The sequence below is a fragment of the Anomaloglossus baeobatrachus genome, chromosome 4 (assembly GCF_048569485.1).
Source record: "Anomaloglossus baeobatrachus isolate aAnoBae1 chromosome 4, aAnoBae1.hap1, whole genome shotgun sequence".
NCBI lineage: Eukaryota > Metazoa > Chordata > Amphibia > Anura > Aromobatidae > Anomaloglossus > Anomaloglossus baeobatrachus.
In genome coordinates this window covers 575,304,000-575,319,522 of record NC_134356.1, presented here as the reverse complement: position 1 = coordinate 575,319,522, position 15,523 = coordinate 575,304,000, and the positions used below count along the sequence as shown (strand labels likewise).

Genomic DNA, 15,523 nt, shown 5'->3' with positions numbered 1-15,523 from the left:
GTGAACTATGAAAAGTTTTCTATGGTTTTATCTGTAACGTGTTATGCCTGCTTCTCATATTACGGACTTTCCAAATGTTTTCTCTTGTTTCTTTTGCAGTGAAACCATCATGTTTTTGCACCAGATCTTCTATCAGGGCCTGAAGGCGAGGATCTCCAGCTGGCCCACACTGGTGTTGGGTGAGATGTGGTTTCTGCTTCTGGGTCGGTCATTTCTTGGATCTTCAGTCCCCGTTAATCTGTTTTGTCTCTTTCTTCAGCGGATCTATTTGACATTCTTTTACCGATGCTGAACATTTACCAAGAATTTGTGCGGAACCATCAGTACAGTCTGCAGATCCTGGCCCACTGCAAGCAGAACCGGGACTTTGATAAACTGCTGAAACAATATGAGGCCAAACCGGACTGTGAGGAGCGGACTCTGGAAACCTTTCTAACCTACCCCATGTTCCAGGTCAATAACAGTAATAAAGAATTGTTACTCATTTTTTTTGTAGGGAATCTGTCACCAACTGTCTGCTTCCCAATTTGAGAGCAGAGTAAAATAGGGTGGAAACCCTGATTCCAGTGCTGGGTCACTTAATGGGCTCTTGCTGTAGTTTTCATAAAACACCGAGTTATCTGCTGCAGATCTGCTCCTCCTCTCAATAATGAGCTCCTGCTATGTCGTCCTCGATAGTCATGGGCTCTTTATATTCCCACCTGCACCATTAATTCACAGTTTTCTGCCCACGCTGTGTATAGCCAAAAAGCTGAAAAATAATGGTGGGGGAGAATTAGATCTGGAGCTTTTGACTATCGGGGATTACATAGTAGGAACTCATCAATGAGAGGACCAACAGAGCTGCAGCAAATAAAAGAGCATTTTATCAAAACTACAGCAAGAAGCCCAGTAAGTGACCCAGCTTCAGAATCACAGTTTCTTTCCTACTTTATGCTGCTCTCAGATGAGGCAGCAAAAACCTGGTGTCAGATTCCCTGTAGTTAGGAATGCTAGGGCTTGCTCTGGAACTTAAAGGGAACCTGTCAGGTCCTCCATGCCCTCCAGCAGCATTCTTACCTGCATACCCAAATTCTCTCTCTAACCAGCCCTATATAATGCTAATCACTAATATGAAGGTTTAAAACCCTTTGACTGGCCCTTTATCTATGTTATTTTAAACAGTCATATTAGTGAATAACATTATACAGGGCTGGTTAGGGAGGGAATTTGGGAATACAGGGGCGACTGTAGCTGGGTTAGAAGGCAAAGGGGACCTGACAGGTTCCCTTTAAATATTGAAGGGCTATTCTATGGCTAGATCATCAATGTTTTATCGATGAGGGTCTGCTCTTCACAATAAAGGAGTCGGAGGGCTTACCCTCCTCATTGTTTACATACAGGTACCTGGCACTGCATAGCACTGAATAGCACTGAATGAAATGGCATTCACTTGCCTTCAGTGTGTCCCATGAGACAATCTGAAACCGCAGGTACAATCACCCATGTAAAGGAATCACTGTGCCAGAGGAAATAATCAAAGGGGTAATGTCGTGGTAGACTTTTATGGCATATGTATAGAATAGATCATAAATGTCTGAGATTTCGGCAGAGTGTCCACTTGGATTTATGACATATTCCACATCTATGCCATAAATGTCTCTTGTGACAATGATGCAACACCTTCAATATGGAGAATGTTGATTGTCTTGAAAACTTGACACCAACCAAATAAACATAGATGGTCTATCTTAGGCCATATGCCCATGGGAGCTCGTACCTGCAGACGTTTCTGCAGGTATTTCCGCAGGTTCACTCAGCAACTCCCCGGAATCCGCAGCAATCCATTGATGCGGTATTTCTGCGGAATTGTTGCGGTAAACATGTGGAAAGTGCCGACTTCGCACGGAATTCCTGCGGATTTCCCGCCCTGTATCTCCATAGTGGAAAGGCAGGAATTCCGCAGATAATTCTGCATGAATAATTGACTTGCAGTTACGTGCGGCTATGGGAAATCCGCAGCATTTTCCGCAGCCGCAAATACCGCAGCATTGATACAGCACTCCCCAAATCCCATAGGATAACATGGGGATGGTTTGTACTTGCGTAAACCGCGTTGCGTTTTCTGCAGCAAAATCCGCAGTTACTTTCTTCCATGGGCACATGGCCTTAAAGGCAATCAGTCATAATAATTTTACACTTCAGACTAATGGCAGGTATGTACAGACACTTTCATGCTGATTAAATCCATACCTTGATTGTAGAAATCCGATGTGCAGTTTCTGAGAAATCCAAAGTTGAAATTGTAGACAAATATGCCGCAAGGCGTACCTTGCTCTTGCAACTCTCCATGCCTCTCTCACTACTCTCCACCCTCTGCTTGCCTCCTGTGTCTGACTGACGGGTCACTTTTGTTCTAGAGACTGCTTTCCCTGACCAAGATCTCTCATAAGCACCATCAATGCCAGGGGTGGTGCATAGGCAGCAAGGTCCTCATGATGTCACTAGAACCAGTGAGTCAATCAGCACATGAACCGGCCCAGACACCAACGGCACTTGTAATAGATGTCGGTCAGTGGAGGCAGGTCACTGAAACAAAAGTGACCTGTCAGTCAGGCACAGGAATCTAAGAAAAAGACTGATGACACAGCCTACCTTTCTAATGTGAGCAGGTGCAAACTGAACATGACAAATAGTATCAAAAAGGAGACGGCTGCACTCTGTAGTGCAAAGATATGTAGAACAATGAATATGGGAATATAGACATGCATTACTGCTATGAAAAACATGTAAAAATTGAGATGCTTAGCACAAAAAATTGGCCAGGTTTATGCAAGCACAGGAGGCAGGTGTTGTCGGAATGGCACAGGTTGCCAAAGAGGGGGGCCTAACTCCGTTGTAGGTTGTGCGATAATCACTTGGATTTCTTGGCTACTTTCTTGGTTTTAACTTAGTGAATATTGATAAATACTCCATCCTTAAGAAAACTACTCCGCAAAACCACGTTACTTGCTGTGCATTTTGTATTCTGCCTGGTACCACAATTGGTACATATGAACGTAGTCTAATATGAAACTGATGTGCCATGGGGTCAAGCGGGTACAACTTACTACGGTAGGTAAGGGGGCATTTTCAAAAATATGCAATGGTATGGGAGACAGTTATACTGGCGCATGTGGAGATTTACTGTTGGCCATAAAAAATAGCATTACATTCCCTGACATGAATAGTGGAATTTAGTGGAATTCTGCATATTTACATCACAAGTATATTAATTGATCATTTTTACTTAGCAAGAAATTGAATTGCAGATTGTTTATCCCAATTTATACATTGATTCATTATGAGGGGCTGCTGATAAGTCTTTGGCTTTGTGATCCTTTTTTGATTCAATGGTAACGCATGTTACATCACATGAAAGCCTTATGTGTCTAATATGTTTCCAAAATTTTGTGTTTGTTGCTTATGGCAATAGTGCTCTACGCATGCGGGAAAACAAAATTACAGAATCTAATGCGATATTCACAGCAACTGAGAGCAGAGGAGTGATAAAATTCTTGTTTCTGCAAAGAAAACCTGCGAAGGATATTCATGGTGATATGTTGCAGACATTGGGGGATCAATGCCCTTCATATTCCACAGTTAAAAACTGAGTTGCCAAATTTAAAACTGGCCACTTCAGCACCAATGATGAGGAACGTCCTGGACGACCGAGAGTAGTTGTTGTTCCGGAGATTGTCGATGCTGTGCACAACCTCATACTGGAGAATCAATGAATTTCAGCTAAAGCAATAGCAGCTTTCATGGAGATTTCCCGTGAATGTGTTTGTGTCATTATCCATGAATATTTGGACATGAGAAAGCGATCTGCAAAGTGGTCCCCAAATGTTTGACAACAGAATAGAGAAGCATGCGAGTGAAAACTTCCCGGTCCATTTGTCAGCGTTTCCAGACTGATAAGAACTTCCTGGATGACTGGTCACTATGGATAAGACCTGGATTTATTTGTATGACCCTGAAAACAAGGAGCAGTCAAAATAGTGGAGGCACAGTGGTTCTCCTCATCCAAAGACGTTCAGGGTGCAAAAATCAGTCACTAAGGTGATGGCGTCTGTGTTCTGGGGTAAGGAGGGCGTGCTCCTAGTGGACTACCTTCAAAAGGGTTCCACCATCAATAGATATTACATTGAACTTTTGGACGAATTGAAGGCAGCTATGAAGGCCAAGAGGCGCGGCAAGCTGTCCAAAGGAATCTTGTTCCTGCAAGACAACACCTACACTCACACTGTACAAGTGACCACAGCAAAACTAGCAGTGCTGGGCTTCCAGCTGGTTGACCACCCACCTTATTTATTAGATCTAGCTCCATCCGACTATCATCTGTTTTCAAACCTGAAGAAACACCTTAAGGGCGGCTTTGCACGTTGCAACATCGCACGTGCGATGTCGGTGGGGTCAAATCGAAAGTGACGCACATCCGGCGTCACTTTAGACATCGTAGTGTGTAAATCATAGATGATACGATTAACGAGCGCAAAAGCGTCGTTATCGTATCATCGGTGTAATCTCCGACATTTCCATAATGCCGCTGCAGAGACAGGTACGATGTTCTTAGTTCCTGCGGCAGCACACATTGCTGTGTATGAAGCTGCAGGAGTGAGGAACATCTCCTACCTGCCTCCCGGCTGCAATGAGGAAGGAGGTGGGCGGGATGTTTACATCCTGCTCATCTCCGCCCCTCCGCCGCTATTGGCCGCCTGCCGTGTGACATCGCTATGACGCCGCACGACCCGCCCCCTTAGGAAGGAGGCGGGTCAACGGCCAGAGCGACGGTCGCAGGGCAGGTGAGTGCATGTGAAGCTGGCGTAGCGATAATGTTCGCTACGCCGGCTATCACAAGATATCGCAGCTGCGACAGGGGCGGGAACTATTGCACTCGACATCGCAGCATCGGCTTGCAATGTCGTAATGTGCAAAGCCCGCCTAAGGGTACCAAAGTTCACACAATTTCTAATGCCATGGCTGCTATGGATGCCTGGTTTGAAGCCCAACCGAAATCCTTCTTTTTGCTAGGCTTATAGAACTTGGAATACCGATGTATGTGGAATAAATGTAGTTTCATCATCTTATCTCGTTTCTTTCTGGGTAAAGCCAAAGACTTATCATCAGCCTCTCGTATATCTGTACATCCAGAAAAGCTTGGTATGGATGTGTCACCAGCATTTCATAGCTGGAGACTAAGCATATTGGAATGAATAATTAAAGCTATTAAATCAGAGTTTCTTTGTCGCTCTATTGGGAGACCCAGACAATTGGGTGTATAGGCTATGCCTCCGGAGGCCGCACAAAGTATTACACTTAAAAGTGTTAAGCCCCTCCCCTTCTGCCTATACACCCCCCGTGCTCCCACGGGCTCCTCAGTTTTTTGCTTTGTGCGAAGGAGGTCAGACACGCACAGCACAGCTCCATAGATGGGTCAGCAGCAGCTGCTGACTATGTCGGATGGAAGAAAAGTGGGCCCATATAGGGCCCCCAGCATGCTCCCTTCTCACCCCACTCTTGTCGGCGGTGTTGTTAAGGTTGAGGTATCCATTGCGGGTACGGAGGCTGGAGCCCACATGCTGTTTTCCTTCCCCATCCCCCTCAGGGCTCTGGGTGAAGTGGGATCTTACCGGTCTCCAGGCACTGAGACCGTGCTCCATCCACAGCTCCTAAGACTCTGCTGGATAGGAGCCGAGTATCGTTCAGGGACATGGCCCTGCTACTTGAAGGTACTCTGTGTCCCTGTGGGGACAGCGCACAGCAACACTCCAGCTTTGCTGGGTGTGCTAGTGCACCGGGGACCGCGGCGCTGACCGGGTTAATGTGCCATTACACACTCAGCGTCGCTGAGTGTGTTTATGTAGGGGGACTACCGTACTACCGCCGCCGCCATGTTTTTAACACTGAGGCGCGGCTGGGACTTGTAGTGCGCCGGGGACTTCCGCGCGGCCGCGCTTTTATGGCAGCCGCGCTTATTACTTGAGTCCCCGGCTTGTACGGCCTAGTGTTTCCTCCTCCCGCCCACAGCCCTGACAGGCAGGGGAAGGGCGGGACGCTTTACAGACGAGCTGCAGTGAGGGCTGGAGCATGCTTTGCATACTCCACTCCCCTCACTGCACTGTGAGGCACCAGTTCCCGCACTTTCTAAGGGTCAAGCCCACGGCTTCCTCCTCTCTCAGGACGCCGGCAGCCGTGCCATTACACACTCAGCATCGCTGAGTGTGTTTATGTAGGGAGACTACCGCGCTGACCGCCGCCGCCATGTTTTGACACTGAGGCGCGGCTGGGACTTGTAGTGCGCCGGGGACTTCCGCGCGGCCGCGCTTTTACGGCGGCCGCGTTTATTACTCGAGTCCCCGGCTTTTGCGGCCTAGTCTTTCTTCCTCCCGCCCACAGCCCTGACAAGCAGGGGAAGGGCGGGACGCTGCACAGGATGAGCAGCACTGAGGGCTGGAGCATGCTTTGCATACTCCACCCCCCTCACTGTCCTCTCCTCAGAAGCCGGCAGCCATTCCTGTCAGCTCCTTGAATGCTGCAGAGGGGGACAAATTCTGACAGACCCAGGCAGGGACCCTGGTGGCCTCACAACCGCTTTATGCGGGGGGTATGCAGCATCTGTGGTGCTAGCCACATTTGTGCAGGAGTGTAATTTTAAATCATATGTTTATAAGATATGCTTTACACTGTATGGTGCACAGTTGATTCTGTATATATATTGTGTTGCTCAGGGAAGTCAACAGCATGGCGCCCATAAAAGGCAGGAGCGCCAAACCACAGGCTTACTATGCTGCCTGCGCCGCATGTACGACCCCTCTGCCGGCAGGATCCACTGAGCAATCCAGACCGGTATCTCAGCACAGGGGCACTGTTGAATCATTGCTCCCTGGCCCACCTCAGTTGGACCAGAGGTCTCCCCGGGGTGTCTCATAGATCCCAGAGTGAGGTCTCTGATACAGACCCCAGCCCCTGACCGTCTAAGCGAGCTCGCTGGGAAATTCCCTCGACATCTTCATATTGGTCAGGGTCTCAGCGGGGGGAATCCCTGGATGATGAAGCGGAGACAGCTGATCAGGATTCTGATCCTGAGGCCGCTCTCAATCTTGATACGCCTGACGGGGACGCCATAGTGAACGATCTTATAGCGTCTATCAATCAAAGATGCCACTCACAGGCAGATGGAGCTCTGGTTGAAATCCATCTATGAAGCTATCAGCGCTTCTTTTGCACCAGCATTTGCAGCCGTATGGGTGCTACAAGCTATCTCAGCAGGTCAAGCGCAAATTGACGCAGCCACACAGACGTCGGCATTTGCGTCTTACGCTATTAATGCTGTCCTGGACTCTGCGAGCCGTATGGCGGTTGCTTCCGCCAATTCGGTGGTACTCTGCAGGGCCTTGTGGCTACGGAACTGGAAGGCAGATTCTGCTTCCAAAAAAGCGTTTAACCAGTTTGCCAATTTCTGGCGACCGACTGTTTGGCGAACGTTTGGATGAAATCATCAAACAATACAAGGGAAAGGATACATCCTTACCCCAGCCCAAACCGAACATACCCCAACAGAGGATGGGGCAGTCGAGGTTTCGGTTCTTTCGGGGCGCGGGCAGGTCCCAATTCTCCTCGTCCAAAAGGCCTCTGAATAGATCAAGGGCTCTCCGATTCATGGCGGTCTAAGTCAAAAAGACCACCGGAGGTGCCGCTACCAAAGCGGCTTCTTGATGGCTTTCGGTCTCCTCAATCCGCATCCTCGGTTGGTGGCAGGCTTTCCCGCCTTTGCGACTCCTGGCTGTCAAGGGTAAAAGACCGTTGGGCGAGAGACATTCTGTCTCACGGTTACAAGTTAGAGTTCGCCTCTCGTCCCCCGACTCGATTCTTCAGGTTATCCCCGCCTCCCGAGCGAGCCGAGGCTCTTCTGCAGGCGCTGGGCACCCTGAGGGCAGAAGGAGTGGTGGTCCCTGTTCCTCTTCAGCAACAGGGTCACGGGTTTTTCTCCAACCTGTTTGTGGTTACAAAGAAGGACGGGTCTTTCCGTCCTGTCCTGGACCCGTAACTGCTCAACAAACACGTATAGACCAGACGGTTCCGGATGGAAACCCTCCGCTCCGTCATCGACTCAATGTCCCCAGAAGATTTCCTTGCATCGATCGATATCAAAGATGCTTTTCTCCACGTACCGGTGGCTCCAGAGCACCAACGCTTCTTGCGCTTCACCATAGGAGACGAACACCTGCAGTTCGTGGCACTGCAGTTCGGCCTGGCTACAGCCCCACGGGTTTTCACCAAGGTCAGGGCTACAGTAGTTGCGGTCCTCCACTCTCAGGGTCACTCGGTGATCCCTTACTTGGACGATCTGCTGATCAAGGCACCCTCTCAAGAGGCATGCCAACACAGCCCCGACGCTTCTCTGGGGGCTCTCCAGAGTTTCGGGTGGATCATCAATTTTCCAAAGTCAAATCTGACACCAGCCCAATCGCTGACATATCTTGGCATGGAGTTTCATACCCTATCGGCGATAGTGAAGCTTCCGCTGATCAACAAGCGTTCACTACAGAAAGGGGTGCAATCTCTCCTTCAAGGTCAAGCACACCCCTTGAAGGGCCTCATGCACTTCCTGGGGAAGATGGTGGCAGCAATGGAGGCAGTTCCTTTCGCGCAGTTTCACCTGCGTCCTCTTCATTGGGACATCCTACGCAAATAGGACAGGAAACCGACGTCCCTCGACAGGAACGTCTCCCTCTCTCAGGCAACCAAAGCTTCCCTTAGGGGGTGGCTTTCTTCCCACTTCATTATCGCATGGGAAATCCTTCCTACCCCCATCCTGGGAGGTGGTCACAACGGACGCGAGTCTGTCAGGGTGGGGAGCAGTCTTTCTCCACCACAGGGCTCAGGGTACGTGGACTCAGCAAGAGTCCTCGCTTCAGATCAATGTTCTGAAGATCTGGGCAGTGTATCTTGCCCTAAAAAGTGTTCCAGCAGTGGCTGGAAGGCAAGCAGATCCGAATTCAGTCGGACAACTCCACAGTGGTGGCTTACATCAACCACCAAGGCGGAACACGCAGTCGGCAAGCCTTCCAGGAAGTCCGGCGGATTTTGATGTGGGTGGAAGCCACGGCCTCCACCATCTCCGCAGTTCACATCCCGGGCGTCGAAAACTGGGAAGCAGACTTTCTCAGTCGCCAGGGCATGGACGCAGGGGAATGGTCTCTTCACCCGGGCGTGTTTCAGGAGATCTGTTGCCGCTGAGGGAGGCCGGACGTCGACCTAATGGCGTCCCGGCACAACAACAAGGTCACGGCATTCATGGCACGCTCTCACGATCACAGAGCTATGGCGGCAGACGCCTTAGTTCGGAATTGGTCGCAGTTTCAACTCCCTTATGTGTTTCCTCCGCTGGCACTGTTGCCCAGAGTGTTACGCACGATCAGGGCCGACTGCCGCCGCGCCATCCTCGTCACTCCAGACTGGCCGAGGAGGTCGTGGTACCCGGATCTGTGCCATCTCACGGTAGGCCAAACGTGGGCACTACCAGTCCGACCAGACTTGCTGTCTCAAGGGCCGTTTTTCCATTTGAATTCTGCGGCCCTCAACCTGACACTGTGGCCATTGAGTCCTAGATCTAGCGTCTTCAGGATTATCTCAAGAGGTCATTGCCACTATGAGACAGGTTAGGAAACCAACGTCCGCCAAGATCTACCACAGGACGTGGAAAAATTTTCCTGTCGTGGTGCTCTGCTCGGGGTTTTTCTCCCTGGCCTTTTGCCTTGCCCATTTTTCTGTCCTTCCTTCAATCTGGACTGGAAAAGGGTTTGTCGCTCGGCTCCCTTAAGGGACAAGTCTCAGCGCTCTCTGTGTTTTTTCCAGTAGCGCCTAGCCAGACTTCCACAGGTACGCACGTTCCTGCAGGGGGTTGTCACATCGTTCATCCTTACAAGCGGCCGTTAGAACCCTGGGATCTGAACGGGGTGCTGATGGTTCTTCAGAAACCACCATTCGATCCAATAAGGGATATTTCTTTCTCACGCCTTTCGCAGAAAGTGATTTTCCTAGTAGCAGTCACTTCACTTCGGAGAGTGTCTGAGCTAGCAATGTTGTCGTGCAAAGCCCCTTTCCTGGTGTTCACCAGGACAAGGTGGTTCTGCGTCCGGTTCTGGAATTTCTCCCAAGGGTGGTACCCCCCTTTCATCTCAATCAGGATATCTCCTTACCCTCTTTTTGTCATCATCCAGTTCACCAATGTGAAAAGGATTTGCACTGGTTAGATCTGGTGAGAGCACTCAGGCTCTACATTTCTCGTACGGCGCCCCTGCGCCGCTCGGATGCACTCTTTGTCCTTGTCGCTGGCCAGCGTAAAGGGTCACAGGCTTCCAAATCAACCCTGGCCCGGTGGATCAAGGAACCAATTCTCGAAGCTTACCGGGCTGCCGGTTCCCTCAGGGCTCTAGGCCCATTCTACCAGAGCCGGGGGCGCGTCCTGGGCTTTGAGGCACCAGGCTACGGGTCAGCAGGTGTGTCAGGCGGCTACCTGGTCGAGCCTGCACACTTTCACGAAACACTATCAGGTGCATACCTATGCTTCGGCGGATGCCAGCCTAGGTAGATGAGTCCTTCAGGCGGCGGTTGCCCACCTGTAGGAAGAGGCCGTTTTACGGCTCTATTACGAGGTATTATTTTACCCACCCAGGGATTGCTTTTGGACATCCCAATTGTCTGGGTCTCCCAATAGAGCGACAAAGAAGAAGGGAATTTTGTTTACTTACCGTAAATTCCTTTTCTTCTAGCTCTAATTGGGAGACCCAGCACCCGCCCCTGTTTTTTTGTGTACACATGTTGTTCATGTTTGGTTTCAGTTCTCCGATATTCCTTCGGATTGAATCTACTTTACACCAGTTTATAATCTTTTCCTCCTTCTTGCTTTTGCACCAAAACTGAGGAGCCCGTGGGAGCACGGGGGGTGTATAGGCAGAAGGGGAGGGGCTTAACACTTTTAAGTGTAATACTTTGTGCGGCCTCCGGAGGCATAGCCTATACACCCAATTGTCTGGGTCTCCCAATTAGAGCTAGAAGAAAAGGAATTTACGGTAAGTAAACAAAATTCCCTTCTTCCCCTTTAATTGAGGAAATATAAAAAAGTAGATTAAGTAGAAATGCATTAATTGGATAATCATTTTCTGCAGATCCCTCGCTACATCCTCACATTACATGAATTACTGGCTCATACACCACATGAACATGTGGAGCGAAACAGTCTGGAGTACGCCAAGTCCAAACTCGAAGAGCTGTCAAGGTGAGGCCTATTTCCTAATACCATAATTCCGCTTTGTAGACATGTGTCATACATATAATATAAAAGCAACCGCCCGGTACAGATATTTCTGCATCTCTTCCTCAGGATAATGCACGATGAAGTCAGTGAAACGGAAAATATCCGAAAGAATTTGGCCATTGAGAGGATGATTGTTGAGGGCTGTGAAATATTGCTGGATACCAGTCAGACCTTTGTACGTCAAGGTATGATATATGGGTCGCTTACCATGATCCTTGGGTTACTGCTAGGTTGATTGGGTTTTGCTTCTTTGAGAAATCACAGCTCAATGACCTTAAATGGAATATTTGCGTGACCAGGTGAGAAAATCTTTTTTTCGTATCTGGATTAAGCTACACACTACATAAACCTTCTCAGTTTTGGACCACTGCGATCTTAGTGTGCAGTCGTTTGGAATAAAGTTGATATTGCTGAGGGATTTGCCAATAGCAATCTCAACATCGGAGGTAATGTAGGAGCTGTATCCAAACAAGGGGCGGACATAGCCTTGGTGCAACCGGGGTCCAGGAGGTCAAGGGGCCCATTTCTACCTCCAAAGCAGGTGGAACTGTGGATTTTGATGAGCTTTTGGGCTGCAAAGGGTCCATATATTGTTCTTGCACAGGGGCCTTTTTCTGTATGTATCCGCCAGTGGTCCATACATTCAGTTATTAATGTGAAAAGATATCACCTTTTACAAGTGGAGATTCAAGATATATGTGGCACGTGGCCTCGGATACCAGTGCATTATGCCGTGATAGAGCATGGCAAAAACGGCCAATGGTGAGCAGCCAAAATATAATAACACATAATGGAGGCAGCCTGCGACTCAATAGAAAGGTTGCACATGACGTACATTACATCTTACAGTGGTCTGAACCAATAGAAACGACAGAGCTTTATGCTTAAAGGGTTTTTCATAAAATGACAATGTGTTCAATATTAATGTACACATACAGGGGTGCACACGTAGGTATAGTTTAAATAATAGTTGAATTAGAATCATCTTATGGTTTTTTGAATATACCTAATGTTTAAAAAGTGCACAAAAGAAAAAGTCCATCTGGGCAAGGTCTGGCGACTATGGCGGTAGGTCAACCAGGCCCCGTCTACCTACCCACTTATAACAATAAAAACATAATATGACTAGACACTGTATGCCTACATATGCACCCACCTATATATTGATTTTTGTATGCCAATATAACTAGTTTTTAAATCTGCTACTTTTTGCTCATTTCACCCACGAAAGGATGCTCCTCCAGGCTCTGTTTACCCTTGCCATTGGAATTGTCTTGTTGATCATGTGCACTGCAATGTCTCTCAGTTGGCAACCTGCTAGCATAGCTCTGATCTGCCTCCAGTATTCTACCTATACAATGCACTCTTTGCTTCTGTGCACTCTTTGCTTTTAGATAGTACCCTGTCTGACTGATTTTATCTTCTGCCATCTACATCAGTATAGCTGCTGTGTGGTTTTCTATCATTGTTAGCGTGTTTCTCTCAAAGCTCAATTCGCCTGCACTCCTCCACAACAGAGCTTGTAATTACTGGGCAATGAAGAGTTGAGCTGTATTTGTTGCCTGCTACTGACAGATCAGTGATGTGAAACTCTAAATGCTGCTTTGCTGATGCTTATGGCAAAGGATTCTCTTCTGTCATATGCATCAATAGAGCAGCATTTGCAGTATCACATCACTAACATCTTCAAAAGACACAGCTCGATCGTGCACTGCCTAGTTATTGAAAACTCCATTGTGTAGGAGTACAGGGTAGTGGTTTTTACGTCTCATGATGTAAACCACACTGCAGCTATACTGATGTAGACGGCAGAAGATAAAATCAGTTAGGCAGGAATCAGATAGTGAATTCTACACTTCGGGCGGCTTTGCACGTTGCAACATCGCACATGCGATGTCGGTGGGGTCAAATCGAAAGTGACGCTCTTCCGGCGTCACTTTCGAGATCGTAGTGTGTAAATGCTAGATGATAGATTAACGAGCGCAAAAGCATCGTTATCGTATCATCGTTGCAGGCTCCGACTTTTTCATAATTTTCATAATTATGCTGCAGCGACAGGTACGATGTAGTTCCTCGCTCCTGCGGTTGCACACATCGCTGTGTATAACGCCGCAGGAGCGAGGAACATCAGCTTACCTGCCGCCGGCGGCTATATGGAAGGAAGGAGGTGGGCGGGATGTTTACATCTCCGCCCCTCCGCCGCTATTGGCCGCCTGCCGTGTGACGTCGCTATGACTCCGCACGACCCGCCCCCTTAGGAAGGAGGCGGGTCGCCGGCCAGAGCGACGGTTGCAGGGCAGGTGAGTGCATGTGAAGCTGGCGTAGTGATAATTTTCGCTACGCCAGCTATCACAAGATATCGTACCTGCGACGGGGGCGAGGACTATCGCGTGCGACATCGCAGCATCGGCTTGCGATGTTGCAACGTGCAAAGCCCGCCTAAGGCTAGGTTGATGATAACTCTGAAATGAGGCTACTCCTTGGCATACACTAAAGGGATGGAGTAGTCTGTAGCACTAATGAGCAGCTATTGCTGCTGAGAAATTTAGTTTTGTTAAGCCCATTCATTCAGCTATGTAAAGCTGGATGCAGAGAGATGAATAGAGTTAAAAAGAGACAAAAGCACAAAAGAGCTATTTTAGGCTTACTCTAAAAATAATGTGATTGTTGAAATAACCCTTTAAAGCAGATCTTTCACCAGATTTCCTAAAACAAACTATATATTATTTAATAGGTATATTAGACCTGATGAGGCTTGTCTATTTACTTTGAAAATAGAAGTCAGAAAGGCTGCATAGTCCTAATATTAAGATGAATATTCTTTGAGTCCAGTGACAGAATGAGACAGTTCATGAGTCAAAGTATATTCGGCCTTTGCACACCCACCAGCTAACCTGATTGAGAGCTGCAGCTTGTACTGAGTAATATGAGATCCAAGCAGCAGCAGAGAGGAGGGACCCTGAGGAGCTGTCAGCTGTCAATTAAGAGATTAACGTAAACTTTCATAAAGGGTAATACAGCTATTGTGACATGGGTTCTCAAAGTAAATACAGTATCTGTATCAGATCCAAGAAATCTAATAACGTATGGTGTTTGTATACTGAAATTGGACATCTGCTTTAAGAAACAGGGCAGCAACCCCCCAAGAAACTACATATACCAATGCTGCGTAGAAGCTTTACTGTGGGATGCTGCCACCTGTTGGTTGTATTTAATATGTGTCATCTAAACTATGCAGAAGCAGGAAGGGAAGCTTGGGGTCACGAGGAGGGCTTCTGTGGGGCACCAGTTGCCCACCATTGCTTTCAACACAACAAACCATCTAAAAAGTTGTAATCATATATTTTATAAAATGGATTTGATAGAGATTTTTTTTCTTTTACAAACGTGCATTGTTATGCCAGACGTTATGTAGTGTTTAGGATGACATTGTGAAATAATATGTCTTCTTAAAACTGTAGGTTGCCTGATTCAAGTGCCAATGTCAGAGAAAAGTAGGATGACACGAGGGCGTCTGGGATCCTTATCTCTACGGAAAGAAGGAGAGCGCCAGTGTTTCCTGTTCTCCAAACATCTTCTAATATGTACACGGAGCTCGGGGGGGAAGCTGCACCTCACCAAGGTAAGCGCAGAACACAGCTACAAAGTGAAAAAATCCAGCACCAACAAATAAAATGTAAACATTTTATGAAACATAACAAAAAAGCCCATAACAAAAATTGTTAGGGCGGGTACAGAGCAAACAAACGTCAACGGGTTTCAAGCGAAAAAGGCTCTTAATCATGAATTGCTTGAAACGCGTTAACGTTTCTTTGCTCTGTACCGCCCTAACAATTTTTGTTATGGGCTTTTTAATTATGTTTCAATACAATTTTTACATTTTATTTGCTGGTGCTGAATTTTTTCACCTTCTAATTTTGTTCTTCACCTGCCAGCCAAAGCAGGTTGTCCGTGTACCACCACCCTTAATTTTATCTAGTGAGCTGTGCATTTCTCCTTTTTCTGCTCCACAACAAAGCTATTCCCAAAATATTTGGATTGTGCAAGTATAGGTTACATGTTTTTCATTTGTTTAAAGCGTAGATTCACCTGTATAAAGGAGTAACAATGCTTTATTTACCATAAGCTGAATTGCTTTGGGCCCTGGTAAATGTTTGGTATCCCGTTGCGCACTGTCCCAAT

The 15,523-nt window shown here is 47.7% G+C and overlaps 1 protein-coding gene across 2 annotated transcripts in view; it reads left to right on the top strand.

The window, feature by feature from the left end:
- Nucleotides 1–15,523, top strand: part of RASGRF1 (Ras protein specific guanine nucleotide releasing factor 1) — a 162,521-nt gene that overhangs the window by 45,110 nt on the left and 101,888 nt on the right. For both annotated transcript variants that reach the window (XM_075346106.1, XM_075346105.1), the window contains exons 6-10: nucleotides 100–179; nucleotides 260–453; nucleotides 11,193–11,302; nucleotides 11,408–11,526; nucleotides 14,803–14,963. In XM_075346106.1, coding sequence (XP_075202221.1) covers nucleotides 100–179; nucleotides 260–453; nucleotides 11,193–11,302; nucleotides 11,408–11,526; nucleotides 14,803–14,963 — 664 coding nt within the window. The remainder of the gene's footprint in view (nucleotides 1–99; nucleotides 180–259; nucleotides 454–11,192; nucleotides 11,303–11,407; nucleotides 11,527–14,802; nucleotides 14,964–15,523) is intronic.